Genomic DNA, 12,376 nt, shown 5'->3' with positions numbered 1-12,376 from the left:
TATAATGGGGGGGTTTACGGTTTAAGTTTCTGTAGGACAACCTGCATTTGCTTTCCAGCTGTATGTAATTTATATGCAGTGAAATAATATTTTGGGAAACATACTGTCTACTATTGTATTCCTTTAAGGATAATCGCTCTATAAACCGAATGCGGTCTACTACTCGTGTACTCGTGTTTGTTTACGCGCAACCGCCGCGCCCCGAAGTTGACTAGCTGGAATTTTCGAGGGAACATTTAATGCAGCATTTTTCCTGTTTCACTTTTACGGGATTCAGTTTCGACTTCATTCTCCAGGTGAGCGGACGACGTCGAGCGGCTACCGGGCAGAAGGACTCCGTCATCTGGACCTTTTTTTGTGTAAAAAGTGTTGCTGGTTGTCACGCTGGAGAAGCAACATGTTGTTCTTTATGTTCGGCTGCTTGATAGCAAACGCAGGTAAGAGTTTTATGTTCTTTACCTTTTATTTAAGCTTGCATTAACTTTTCGGTAGCACGCGTAAAGCGGGCCGGCCGACGTCCGCTGTTTGAATCACGTCAACCGGATACTTTGCTTTTACTTTTTGGGCTCCGTCGACAAAGATCCATCTTCCGTAAAGCAGTAAATCTCCGACTGAATAAACAAGTGTATTAAATTATAAGACATTTTCATGCTGCCATTTTCCAGAGGAAGCGCAGTGTCGCCGTGTAGACTTACTTCAATGTATTTGTGAACAGTAGTACCGCTGGACGCCGTTGGGATGCGCTGTAGCCATAATTCTGACCACGGATACGACGAAGACAGGACGTTCTTGTTTACACGTGGTGATGTGTTTAAGGCCTGCTGGTTTATTAGCTTTATTTAAACGACTTCCTCTGTCGGTGCCATTTTCTTTATTATTAAAACTGTTGCGTTCACTCCCCTCTTGTGACGATATCAATGTAGATTTGAAACGAAAGGTGATTAATTTCGTACTTGGACTATAAATTTACTTAAAGCAAAGTAATTAGGGCAGGAGATCTTCCCATGGTGGTCCTTTATTTTGAAAGTGGAAATTCTTGCAACATTTTAATTCGAAATACTCTGCAAAAAAAAAAAAAAAAATCTAATTATGTTTTGAGAACTGTGCTTTTTCTTTTAAATTGAACTCTTCACCATTAGCCTTCAGTGTCAGAATCCAGAGAGACGCCGCCGTCCGTGTCTTTTCTGTGTGTCCTCCTAGGAAAGGCTGTGAGTTCCACCTGTCCAGTTGAGATAAGCCCCCCCAAAGCTGTGGTGCACATCGGAGAGCGTTTCTCTGCCAACTGCAGCACGTCGTCCGACCAGGTCGCCGGAATGGGCTGGGAGGCTTCCAATGGCGGCACGGCGCTCACAGCTGGGGTCTCCGTTCTTGAGTTGAACATCAAATCTGTCACAGACTGGGGCTTAGAACCAATATGCTTCATCAATCTCCAGAATGCTGAGCAGTGTTATCAAACCCTGGCCGTCACGGTCTACAGTAAGTCACTTTAACTCGATCTGAAGTTGCACAGCCGGCCTCTTTTTAATATATTTATTTTTTACAGAGACACCAGACAGCGTCTCCATGTCTCCGCCAAGTCCAGCAGGCCCGTTGACGGAGGGTGAAAACTACCGCGTGCAGTGCGACGTTGTCGGTGTGGCGCCGATAAGCAACGTCTCCGTGCGGTGGCACAAAGGAAACGAGGTGTTCCACACAGAGACGTTTGATGGCCTCAGCTTCCGTCCACTCAACGAAACCTCCGTCTGCAATCTGACGGCACGCAGAGACGACAACGGCGCTCGGATCTGGTGTGAGGCGAAGCTGGACTTGGGCGCGTTGGGGCCAAATCTCCCCTCCGTCAAATCGCAGCCGCATGAACTGAATGTGCTGTGTGAGCGTTCGCCGTGATCTGAGCATGCGTTATGTTTGTCTTTTCTTTTTAAATGGATTTTAATTGCCTGTTTGTATTTCCCGTATATTTTCAGACCCTCCAGCTTTTGCCAGCCCTGCTAATGAGACCCTGAAGATTCCAGCTGGTTGTAACTTCACTTTAAATTGCACCGCGACAGGAAATCCAATGCCTGTTTACAGCTGGCATTTCCCAGATTCCATTCACCTAATGAAGGCGAATGGAAACCCCAATGAATCCACTTTGAGTCCATCTTGTGAGCTTCCAGGGACCTATAAATGTACAGCATCTAACGCCCAGGGTGCCAGGACCAAATATTTCACCGTCGTGGACCCTCCCAGTAAGATTCTGCTACTCTTATTAGATTTCTGAACGTATTCCTGCATTGCTAACTTCTCTGTAACCCCTTCATGCTGTTGTTTTCCACCAGGGAGCCGCTCCGGGACCACTGCTGGAATTTTAATGGCTGCATTTTTAGTTCTAATTTTTTTTATGGCCTTTGTCGTTTATCAAAAAAAAGAAAAGAGAATCCTCTGTTGCATGACCAAGACGGTCTGAGCAAGTGAGCTGAGGAAGAGAATATAACCAAAAAAAAACCCTCCCATGTCCCACAGGGAACCACGCAACCTTCGCCGCCTTGATTGGAGGATTCATGGCTCTGGGGGTCCTGCTCACCATCGGCGGACTTTTGTTTGTGACTAAGGAAGGTGCGTTTTCCTTAAGCAAGGGAGGCTGTCACAAATCCTCAGGACCTATTTGAGGATTTTCTCAAAAGCATTTTTGCATGGCTTTTCCATGACACTCTTTTTTTTAATGTTTCTGGTGCTTGGAGACGCAAGTATCCCGCAGCACGGTGCGCTCTGCATGCTCACTGGAGCTAAAGCATCATCCGGTTCGCTGCTAAGCTCAAGTAGCTCGTATTTCTTTTGTACTAACAATGGACATTGACTCGTAACGCGGTTACTGTAAACCTGTTGACTCACGCAACCGATCAGTTGGTTTGATTTCTTCATGGACGCATGACTTGCTTTAAATGTTGCCGTAATCCTGCTTCCTGATTTTAATGGTGCCGCTCTGCTTGTCGCAGCCTTCAGTTCTTCCTCCTGTAAAAGCTAATGTAAAAGCTAATGCGAACGTGGTGCATTAACACTCGTCTCTGCTGCTCTCCTGGGCCTTTTAGCTTTCTTTTACTTCCATTGTTTGGGTGTTTTCGACGGCTCATTGGCTGCGCGGTTCACTCTGAGTCATTCTCATTAGACTCGTAGGACAGCAGGAAATGTTTCTGGGGTGGGAGGAGACGCACTGATGAACTAATGCTCCACACCAAAGCAACGAAATGATGATGAAAGGTCAATAAGGGAGTGATTTCTGGTAAGACCAGTTGCAGCTGCACTCCGAAGGTTTTATTTTTTATTTTTAACTATTTAAATGCCAGCTGTTGTGATTTGCACGGTGCTGTAAGTCCGTTATAAAACATTTTGGTTTATGCATAAATCATTTTTACAGTAGAGTTCTTTCGTCTGCACGGGTACGGCTCTGGATCTGAATCACTTTGCACTGATGACCTGTTTTTTTGACCATCGGCTGCTTCACTGATGCTGCCTGAATATGCAGCTTGGAATGTAACGTAGAAGGTCGATGTGTTGTGGTGTTTTGTGCATCAGGAGCTTGTGAATATGCATATTGTTAAATAAAGCCGGCTTCTCGGTCGCCGGCTTGCTGTGGCAGAATACAGATCGAGGCAAAGTCAAACTGGCGTCTTTCATGACTTCATTTCACTCCCACTTTCGGACCGCTCTTTCACGCTCCCTTATTCTGTCTGGGCTACATTGATACAGCGCTGAGACCGCCATACTAATTAGTACCAAACAAAGTGAATGTAAAGGAGGGTGTTTGTTCTCCTGCCTACGCCCCCCCCCCCCCCCCCCCATATAAACCTGCTCTCACTGAAACCATGTTCTTTAGGTTCAATCCCCGTCATGCGCACAAAAGCTTTCTGTTTCTGTACACCTTGTTGCTATAACAACCTGGCAGAGTGAATGTTACTCAATTTGTCACGCAGTTTAAAAAAAAAAAAAGACTTTTTTTATAGAGCTTAACATATTTGTCTAGAGGGCAAGAAGGAGCAGCAGATTCGACATGGAGCGAGAACGTGCTAGTGCAATCTGTGCATTGACATTCCCAGCTGTGCCTCTCCGTAAATATACCCCCCCCTCCCAAAAAAAAGCATCCAATTACGTGCTGGCTTGCCCTGCAGTTGTGGTCAGAGCTGTGTCGCATTCTGGTCACAGTGTGGGGCCTGCAAGCGACGCGCTGCACAAACGCACCGCTGCTGCCTGCTGAGCGTTCAGAAGGACCACGACGGATTCAACCGCTTGTTTGTTGGACGTGGCCGCACCTCACGCTGGAATGCAATGTGCAAAAAAAATAATCTAATAAAACTCCAATTTATAAATCATTGTTGGCCTACTTTTGATTTATTTCTTTATTCAAAGGGGTCAAATGTGTCAGTTTGTAAAAGGAAGGACACAAAAGTAGTTTTACAGATCAGAACTGGATTAAAACAGAAAACTGCTCAATTTCCTTTTATAAATATACTGGATACTGAAAGGGAAAATATAAATATATGCATCATGCACAATACTTTCTGACTGTACTGTGTGACTCTGTCATCGTCGTCGTCAGGTAGATCATCGGCGTTGGGACTTGCAAGCCTTTGACTTTGTTAAAATGCTTGCAGGGTCCGTGCAGGACTGAGAAATTAGGCTGTTTTTCAGAGGCCTGCCACCTGTTAGATCTCCCTCTAGTTCTACCCCCACCACCCTCAACGTCAGCTGGGATGAAGGGGGGGGGGGGCTTTTGTTCTGACATAATTCCCTGCGGAGAAGCCAAGCTTGACCCAAGTTGGATTTTTTCTCTCTCCTCTCCGAATCGGCGTCTCGGTGCAGAAAGTAACATGGGAAACGACTTTCTCCAACGGATTCTGACGCTTTGCGTGATTCACTCAGGTAAGGTGTTGCTGGGAAGAAGAATTTTTCACTCACTTTCTGGATAATAGATGTTTGTTAAATAACTTATGATGGCTAATCCTTCAAATCTAACCAGCATGTAACATTGGGTTACACAATAGTCTGCACGTTACATGCTACACACACATGAACTGTGACAGGACTGTGCAATAAAAAGGTATTCTTTGCAACGAAAGTTAGTTTAGTTTCATTGCCTTACAGAACAGCATCCCGAAACTCTTATTTAAATCGTTTTGAGCTGCTGGATCTGACTTTTCTCGTGCGTTTGATCAGCAGTGGTGAACGTCTTGCAGACTGGGAATAGAGACCTTCTGTAAATGTAGGCCTAAGAGGGAGAAAACCCTCTCTTTGGAGAGATTCGAGTGGTAACCGTCCTCCTTTTGGACTGATGATGATGGTGATGATGTCTGTATGTCTCAGTGTCAGGTGAAGGCTGCTCTCTAATCCTCAAGCCCTCCAGGGTTGTGGTGGGCTTTGGGGAGTCGGTGTCGGTTCGCTGCGAGGCCGTTCGCCCTGTCCGTGTCCTGGGCTGGGAATCGGCCATCAGCGCCACGCACGCCCTCCAGGGCCTCTCCGTCCAGTGGACGGTGGACAGCCTCGTCGAGTGGATAGAGGAGCCCATCTGCTACGGCGTGTTTTTCACAGCTCCTCGCCAGTGCGAGGAGAAGCTCAACCTCGTCCTCTACAGTGAGTCGGGGCGCCGGCTCGAACGCATCGGTGGATTCTGCCCACACAAACCTTTCTGATTGACGTGAACTTTGTGCATTATCCGCATCTAGAAACCCCGGACACCGTCTCCATCAGGCCTCTGAACCACACGGGGGCCATGGTGGCGGGAAAAGAGTACCAGCTGCTCTGTGAGGTTCAGAACATTGCTCCTGTTCAGTACCTCACTCTGAGGTGGTACAGAGGCCGATCCGAGGTTTATAACCACTCCTTCACTGAACTCACGTCGTCCTCGCCCGTCCAAGCGTCGTCTATCCTCATGGTCACGCCAACCAAAGCAGAGAACGGCGCACAGTACAGGTGCGTAGCAGTGCTGGAGCTCGGACCAGAGGGTCCGCAACCACCTCCGACCGTGACCTCTGAGCCTCTCAATGTCTCCGTGCACTGTAAGTCAAGGAGCTGAAATGAGTTCTCACGCTTACGTAGAAGATGATGCATCTAATCCCTGTGCTCCGTCTCTCCAGCTCCCCCAGCATTCCTCGGTCCTGAAACAGAAGTTGTGGACTATGTGGCGGATACCGAAATTACCTTGAACTGCACCGCCACAGGATACCCAGCGCCTGTGTACAGCTGGCAATCCTCCCATCCCAGTCAAGAGAGGATGGGTAAAGAAGCAGTTCTTACCTCCGCCTCACTTCTCCCAGGGACCTACACCTGCACCGCCTCCAATACGCTGGAGAAGAAGAGCAAACGGTTCATCGTCAAGGCAAAGACCAAAGGTAGAAGGGAGCTCTTTGCTTTCAAGATGCCATTATAAATTGTAGCCTAATCAACTTCTTCTTTTGCTTTGTCTTAGGTGTTTAAAAGAAGAGATCATGAGCTGGGATCTGATGACCACATTGCACAAACAAGAAGATTTAAACTATGGGAATTTTACAGTTGCTGCTTATTATGAGGATCTTGCAATCTGGCAGAATCAGAATTAACTTTAAATTAAAAAAAAGGATCCCTAATATATTATGTTTGGTAACTGCCATTTAATTTTTTATTTCCAGTTTTCCAATATTCTGTCTGATAGATTGGTTGTTTAGGAAGTAGTCTGCTTTTTATGCTTCAAATATGACACATTTTATGTAATTTATATTTTTTCTAGATATATTTTTGTTTTAAATTACCATGTAACATTACATATATGTATCTACTTTCAGATAGCAATGACGAGTGCATTATAATTTATGTATCAACCTGAGTACTGAACGTTGAAAATCAGCAGCACATTAATGTAAATATGAACCATTTCTTGATTTGTTGAATAAAAGTGCAATTAAAAAACGGTTTTTATAACATATTACTTATTGTAATAAGATTATTTATTGATAGTATGCTACTGCTAGTGACTGTATTTTAAGTTCTCATAAGTACATTGACATCAGTAAAGTACTTTGAACCTGATTTGTTGTTTATAAATTAGATAATGTGTCTGTCTGTGGCGCTTTTCTTTATTCGACCACAAGGTGGCGGTGTTGCACCTTCCACGGAGTAGTTTATGTGGTCACGTGACCAAAACATTTACCCAGGAGTCAGGAAGTAGCTTTAGTGGCTAGTGACACTAACGACCTTTCTTTAACGCGATGCGTTCAGCTAGCGTAGAAGAGTTTAGGTGATAAAGGTGGGATTCGGTGTTTGTGACGCAGCATCTATTATGTTTAATCACCGTGAGGGGACAACTAACGTGTCCGTGTGATCCTTTTTTAGGAAACGTTATGCCACAGAAAGATCCGTGCCAAAAGCAAGCATGTGCGATTCAAACGTGCTTACAAGGTACATTGGGACTGCCATTTTAATGTATTGTACAATCAAGGCGTTTGCTTTGTGCCATAGCCAAAGTAACAGCATGTGGTTTTATTATCTTCAGTTACTGTCTTCATCAAAAGAATATAAGAACTATACATTTTTTTTAGGAAACATCCCTTGAATGTATATTTTTTTTAAAGCACAGGCCACATTATTGTCTGCCTAACTTCGTTTCCTTTCTTCAGCAAACAAGTACATGGAGAGCATGTGCGAGGATCTGATCAGAGATATGCGGCGGTGTTGTGAAACGCAGACTGGGAAGTCCATCTGCTGCTCTGGGTTCAAGAAGTCAAAAACTACAGAGACCAAAAGCAACACATAGCTTCTCACGGAAAGCTTCTAACAGCAGAAATATCGAGTCTGTGTTTAACTGAACTACGTGTATTGTGCTCAACTGTTTGTTACTTTAATAAGTTGGAAATAAATTAAAATATGATTATCCGAATTGGATTAGTCCTTGTTTTAAATATTGGCATGTCGTTGCTGAGAGCTCGTGTAGCTCGCACACCCACAGTATACAGTTCAAAGGCAAATCCACCGTCTTATTTATTTAAATATCAGTATTTGTTTAGTTTTAAACTTAAAACGTAGTGAAAATATTTCAGATTATAACGCAGGTTTGATGTACAGTATGTTTGACGTAAGAAATAATGGGCGCATGTCTGTCGCTTATTAGTGACGTTGTACGTCTCCGCCCAATGGGCGCATGTCTGTCGCTTATTAGTGACGTTGTACGTCTCTGCCCAATGGGCGCATGTCTGTCGCTTATTAGTGACGTTGTACGTCTCTGCCCAATGGGCGCATGTCTGTCGCTTATTAGTGACGTTTTCAGCCTAGGCTTTCCGCCGTCCGACGTCATACGTCTTTGCCCAATGGAGGGATGACGTACTTACGTCAAGCGGAAATGTGAAGCAGCGAAATCTTTCTCGATCTCTTTTTTGCTATTCCCTGTTATTTCCCGTGAGGTTGGTTTCTGCCACTTTGTCTAGGTTAAACGTAGACATTTAATCCATCAAAAAACAACAACAACGCACTTTCTAAAGTATCCGCGTTCGATTGTGTTAACCGGGTTAGCTTCTTTTAGCCCACTCACCTAGCCGAGCTAGCATTGTTTACTTCAGGTTCGTGCTGCAGCAATGTCTGGGATAGACTACAGCGTGTGGGATCACATCGAGGTGTCAGACGATGAAGACGACACCCATCCGAACATCGACACGCCGAGCCTCTTCAGATGGCGACACCAGGTACAAGTTTAAACCACACGATTATCACACGGTCGCCATTGGGCTGCTAAATGTTTCTTGCGCTTACTTTGATTCTCTGAAACTACAAATGATCATAGTGGTATAGGTCATAATTCAACATTTAAATAGTAAGCGCAGGATCTGAGAAAACAATTGGTAATGGGCGTAGTTAAAGATTATCATCCCATAATTCCAATCAATTCCAGAGTCATTTGACCCGCTGTAATGAAAGCTTGTATCTGTGGCTGTTGTAGTATTTGAACTATACTATTTGTTGACATTATTTGTACCTTAGGCACGTGTGGACCGAATGGAAGAGTATAACAAAAAAGGTGACGACGTAAAGAAGACGCTTCAAGACTGCCAGCGAAAGGTGGCGGAGGCACAGAAAAAAGTACAGGAACTGAGTATTTCCCCGACGGACGATGCCAAGGCAGAGCTGAGCAAAGTCCAGGCTGAGGAGAAGAAGCTGAAAAAAGAGGAGCGCGAGTGGGAGAAGAAGATGGAGCAACACGTTCAAGAAGAGAAGAAAATGGCTTGGAATGTTGACACGCTCAGCAAGGATGGTTTCAGCAAGGTGAGAGAGAGATTGTTGAATGTTCTGTGCATTTAAAAGGGCAATTACATTGGTATATATTCCTTCTCTATGTTAGAAAACTAATGTATACATTTGCAGCAATGAAAAGCTCATGTTGGTAGGATGTTAAAGATATTTCATCTTTAGGCCCCTCATTTCTAGAAATGTATGACGTGACATTGTGTAACAGAACTAGAGTCTCGGTCTCTAACGATTAATGGCTGCCACTTCCTGTTCTTCGCAGAGCATCGTCAACGTCATCCCCGATGCCGCTGAGGAGACCGAAGAACAGAAGGAGAAAAAGCACAAAACATTTGTGGAGAAATATGAGAAGCAGATCAAACATTTCGGTGAGCATCAGCAGCCTCCATTCACCGTTGATGTTCAGTGCGTGTTGCAGGGGATTGGTCTTTGAACGTAGCGACTGCAAATGGCTGCCGTCTGCTCTGTAGGCATGCTGCGACGTTGGGACGACAGCCAAAAGTACCTCTCTGACAACCCCCATCTCGTATGCGAAGAGACGACCAACTACTTGGTCATCATGTGCATTGACCTTGAAGTTGAGGAGGTGAGTACGACGAGTTTTCTCCGAATCCTAGAATTCTGTGCCCAAATCTTTGACAATTCTTAACTCATTCCGACATTTCAAAACTGCTTTCCTTTTTCTTTTATTTTTTTTTAGAAACACTCATTGATGGAACAAGTGTCTCATCAGACAATCGTCATGCAGTTCATTTTAGAGTTGGCGAAAAGTCTCCAGGTGGACCCCCGAGGGTGCTTTCGTCAGTTTTTCTCAAAGATCAAGGTGACTTCCCGTGTTTGCGCTGCAGCAAAACTAGAAAAAGAAATGCTTCTTTATGCATTTGATATGCAGTGTTGATTCTGCACCCATGTAGAATGGAATCACATTCATCTATTTGTCTTTATTCCCTCTGGTGAATTTAACTACCATTATTTCTCTTATTTGCTTTATTGCCACCTTCTGTCTCTCTCTCACTCTCACCATGCCCCAGTAGTTTCTGAAACATTGGAATGGGCTGCCTCTGGAGCAAAGACATTTGCTTTTACAATTAGATCAATTGGACCGGAACTAAATTTAATGCTTTGTTCCTGCAGTCGAATCAATTTCAAGAGCAACATAACAGCTGAAGTGGAAGAGAAGTGTTTTATTGCCGTGTTTGAAGTCATGAAGCCTGTTTCGCTTCCTCTTTTGTTGCACCTGTTACAACAACAAACAATTTCAGTGGCCTAAGGTGGGACACCTACGTGTCAGTCTCACAAACAAGATCTATGAGGCTGCACAATTACTTTTGGGTAACTTCTTTGGTTCTTTACTGGATTTGTGCTTTGGAAGCACTGCAATAATTTGACATTTGAGCCTGGAATGCTCAGTGAAATGCTCTTTTTTTATGGCCGTCGGCTCACTGAATGACGTGTGTCCTCTCCCAGACGGCAGATCAGCAGTACCAGGATGCTTTCAACGATGAACTAGAGTCATTTAAGGAGAGGGTCCGGGGAAGGGCGAAGATCCGCATAGAAAAGGCCATGAAGGAATATGAGGAAGAGGAGAAACAAAAACGCATGGGACCTGGAGGGCTAGATCCTGTTGAAGTGTACGAGTCCCTGCCACTTGTAAGTTCCTCTGCTTTCAGGAAACCGAAGCGCGCTCTGTTTTCTCTACTTCCTGAAAGTTCCCACATAAAGCATGCTCTGATTTTCAGGAGATGCAGAAATGCTTTGATGATAAGGACATCCAAATGTTACAAGACGCGATCAGCAAAATGGACCCGACGGTAGGTTTCCCTTTCTTTTTTTTTTCCTAATAAGGAGAAACGTGTGTTTTGGCCAGTAAATTCACGTTGGAATCGTGATTTTCTGTCCCTCCGTTAGTAAATGTCATTCTTTTTCACTCTTTAGGAGGCGAAGGCTCACATGAAAAGGTGCATCGATTCTGGTCTCTGGGTCCCCAACTCCAAGGTCGATGATGGAGATGAAAAAGTGGAAGAAGCGACCAGTGATGAGGTGAAAGAGGAGCCAGAAGAAGCCAAAAAGGAATGACCAACATCGATCCCATGAATTGCTGTTTCTGCAGTCATGCTTACCACCTGAATTGATAAACCATGTTCTGTATGACTAGATTTTAAATCAAGAAGCATTGAAATATTTAGCTTATATCTAAGGGATGAGCTTGCACCGGCATCTATACCTCCTGCTTGGAAACGAGGTCTTTTGTTTGGACATTACAGTATTCTGACATTTATTTTTGTGCACCTGTCTGACGCTGTTGTGTAGTGGGAAATGCTGGACAACATTGACATTTTCAGGTTGTTCATACAATTCTACCCCCCCCCCCCCCCCCACAGTTTTAAAGCTGCTTTTTTTTTTTTTTTTTTACGTTTTAGGGCTTCAGCAACCAAAGTAAATAGATGGTAACATCATGTTGAAATTGATTATTTTATTTTCCCCTATTAAAGGTTGAATTATATCCAACTGCTGAAGACAGGAGTGTTGTAGAGATGTCTAATAATTCAGCGTGTGGGTGACATTTCTTCAAATCAATAACTTGGAGAATAATAAAGTGAGTCATAAGCAAACCATAAAAGGTTTCACCTGAGGCTTGGAGTGTTATTAATCCCTGCTTCTTCATATGGACTTTGTGCATCTGCGCAAGAGTTTGGGATGTTTGCTGTTCAATATCATTTGGTTCCAGCAGTGGAACTGTATGGATTATCACATACATCAAACATCAAGTTTATTTTAGCCTTATTTGGTTTATTTTTCTTCTGTCTGATATTCCAAATATAGGAACATCGTGGGTTTTGAAGTGTAATGCTTGAAGAAAATTAATAGAATACAACAGAGCCAAGTTTTCTCAAGTCATAAACAATCACCAGATTCATAATGTTTGCTGCGTGAGTAGATTGATAGTACATGTTGCAAATGTGACCGCAGTAAAAATAATTTACAAATGAATACATTTTATTTTTGTGTTATCGCTTTTATTTCGGAGGCAAGCTGTCGTTTATTTTGAAGTCGTATGAGGAGGGAGTGGCTTACTACGGCGACGCCAAACCCCGCCCTGCTCTAGCGCTGATTGGCTTAGCATCACGATGACGTT

The 12,376-nt window shown here is 44.0% G+C and overlaps 3 protein-coding genes across 3 annotated transcripts; all 3 read left to right on the top strand.

Moving 5' to 3' along the window:
• The first annotated feature begins 327 nt into the window (after positions 1 to 327).
• LOC137905514 (vascular cell adhesion protein 1-like) lies at positions 328 to 6,447 on the top strand. Its single transcript, XM_068749759.1, has 9 exons — positions 328 to 437; positions 1,201 to 1,476; positions 1,544 to 1,870; positions 1,965 to 2,228; positions 2,503 to 2,622; positions 5,344 to 5,604; positions 5,697 to 6,029; positions 6,108 to 6,362; positions 6,440 to 6,447. Exons 1-9 carry the CDS (start codon positions 398 to 400, stop codon positions 6,445 to 6,447), a joined length of 1,884 nt encoding a protein of 627 aa, XP_068605860.1. The 5' UTR covers positions 328 to 397.
• A 698-nt stretch (positions 6,448 to 7,145) lies between these two features.
• Positions 7,146 to 7,876, top strand: cmc4 (C-x(9)-C motif containing 4 homolog (S. cerevisiae)). The gene is made up of 3 exons (XM_068750313.1): positions 7,146 to 7,252; positions 7,339 to 7,404; positions 7,623 to 7,876. The coding sequence occupies exons 2-3, from the start codon at positions 7,347 to 7,349 to the stop codon at positions 7,757 to 7,759; spliced, it is 195 nt and encodes a 64-aa protein (XP_068606414.1). The 5' UTR covers positions 7,146 to 7,252; positions 7,339 to 7,346; the 3' UTR covers positions 7,760 to 7,876.
• Positions 7,877 to 8,318: 442 nt separating this feature from the next.
• cdc37 (cell division cycle 37 homolog (S. cerevisiae)) lies at positions 8,319 to 12,160 on the top strand. Its single transcript, XM_068750359.1, has 8 exons — positions 8,319 to 8,681; positions 8,977 to 9,258; positions 9,503 to 9,608; positions 9,711 to 9,826; positions 9,941 to 10,063; positions 10,708 to 10,890; positions 10,980 to 11,051; positions 11,176 to 12,160. Exons 1-8 carry the CDS (start codon positions 8,574 to 8,576, stop codon positions 11,314 to 11,316), a joined length of 1,131 nt encoding a protein of 376 aa, XP_068606460.1. The 5' UTR covers positions 8,319 to 8,573; the 3' UTR covers positions 11,317 to 12,160.
• The last annotated feature ends 216 nt before the right edge of the window (positions 12,161 to 12,376 follow it).

Source organism: Brachionichthys hirsutus, chromosome 16 (genome assembly GCF_040956055.1).
Source record: "Brachionichthys hirsutus isolate HB-005 chromosome 16, CSIRO-AGI_Bhir_v1, whole genome shotgun sequence".
NCBI classification, from domain to species: Eukaryota; Metazoa; Chordata; class Actinopteri; order Lophiiformes; family Brachionichthyidae; genus Brachionichthys; species Brachionichthys hirsutus.
Note: the sequence above shows the minus strand (reverse complement) of the source record. Positions and strands in the feature narration are given on the sequence as shown.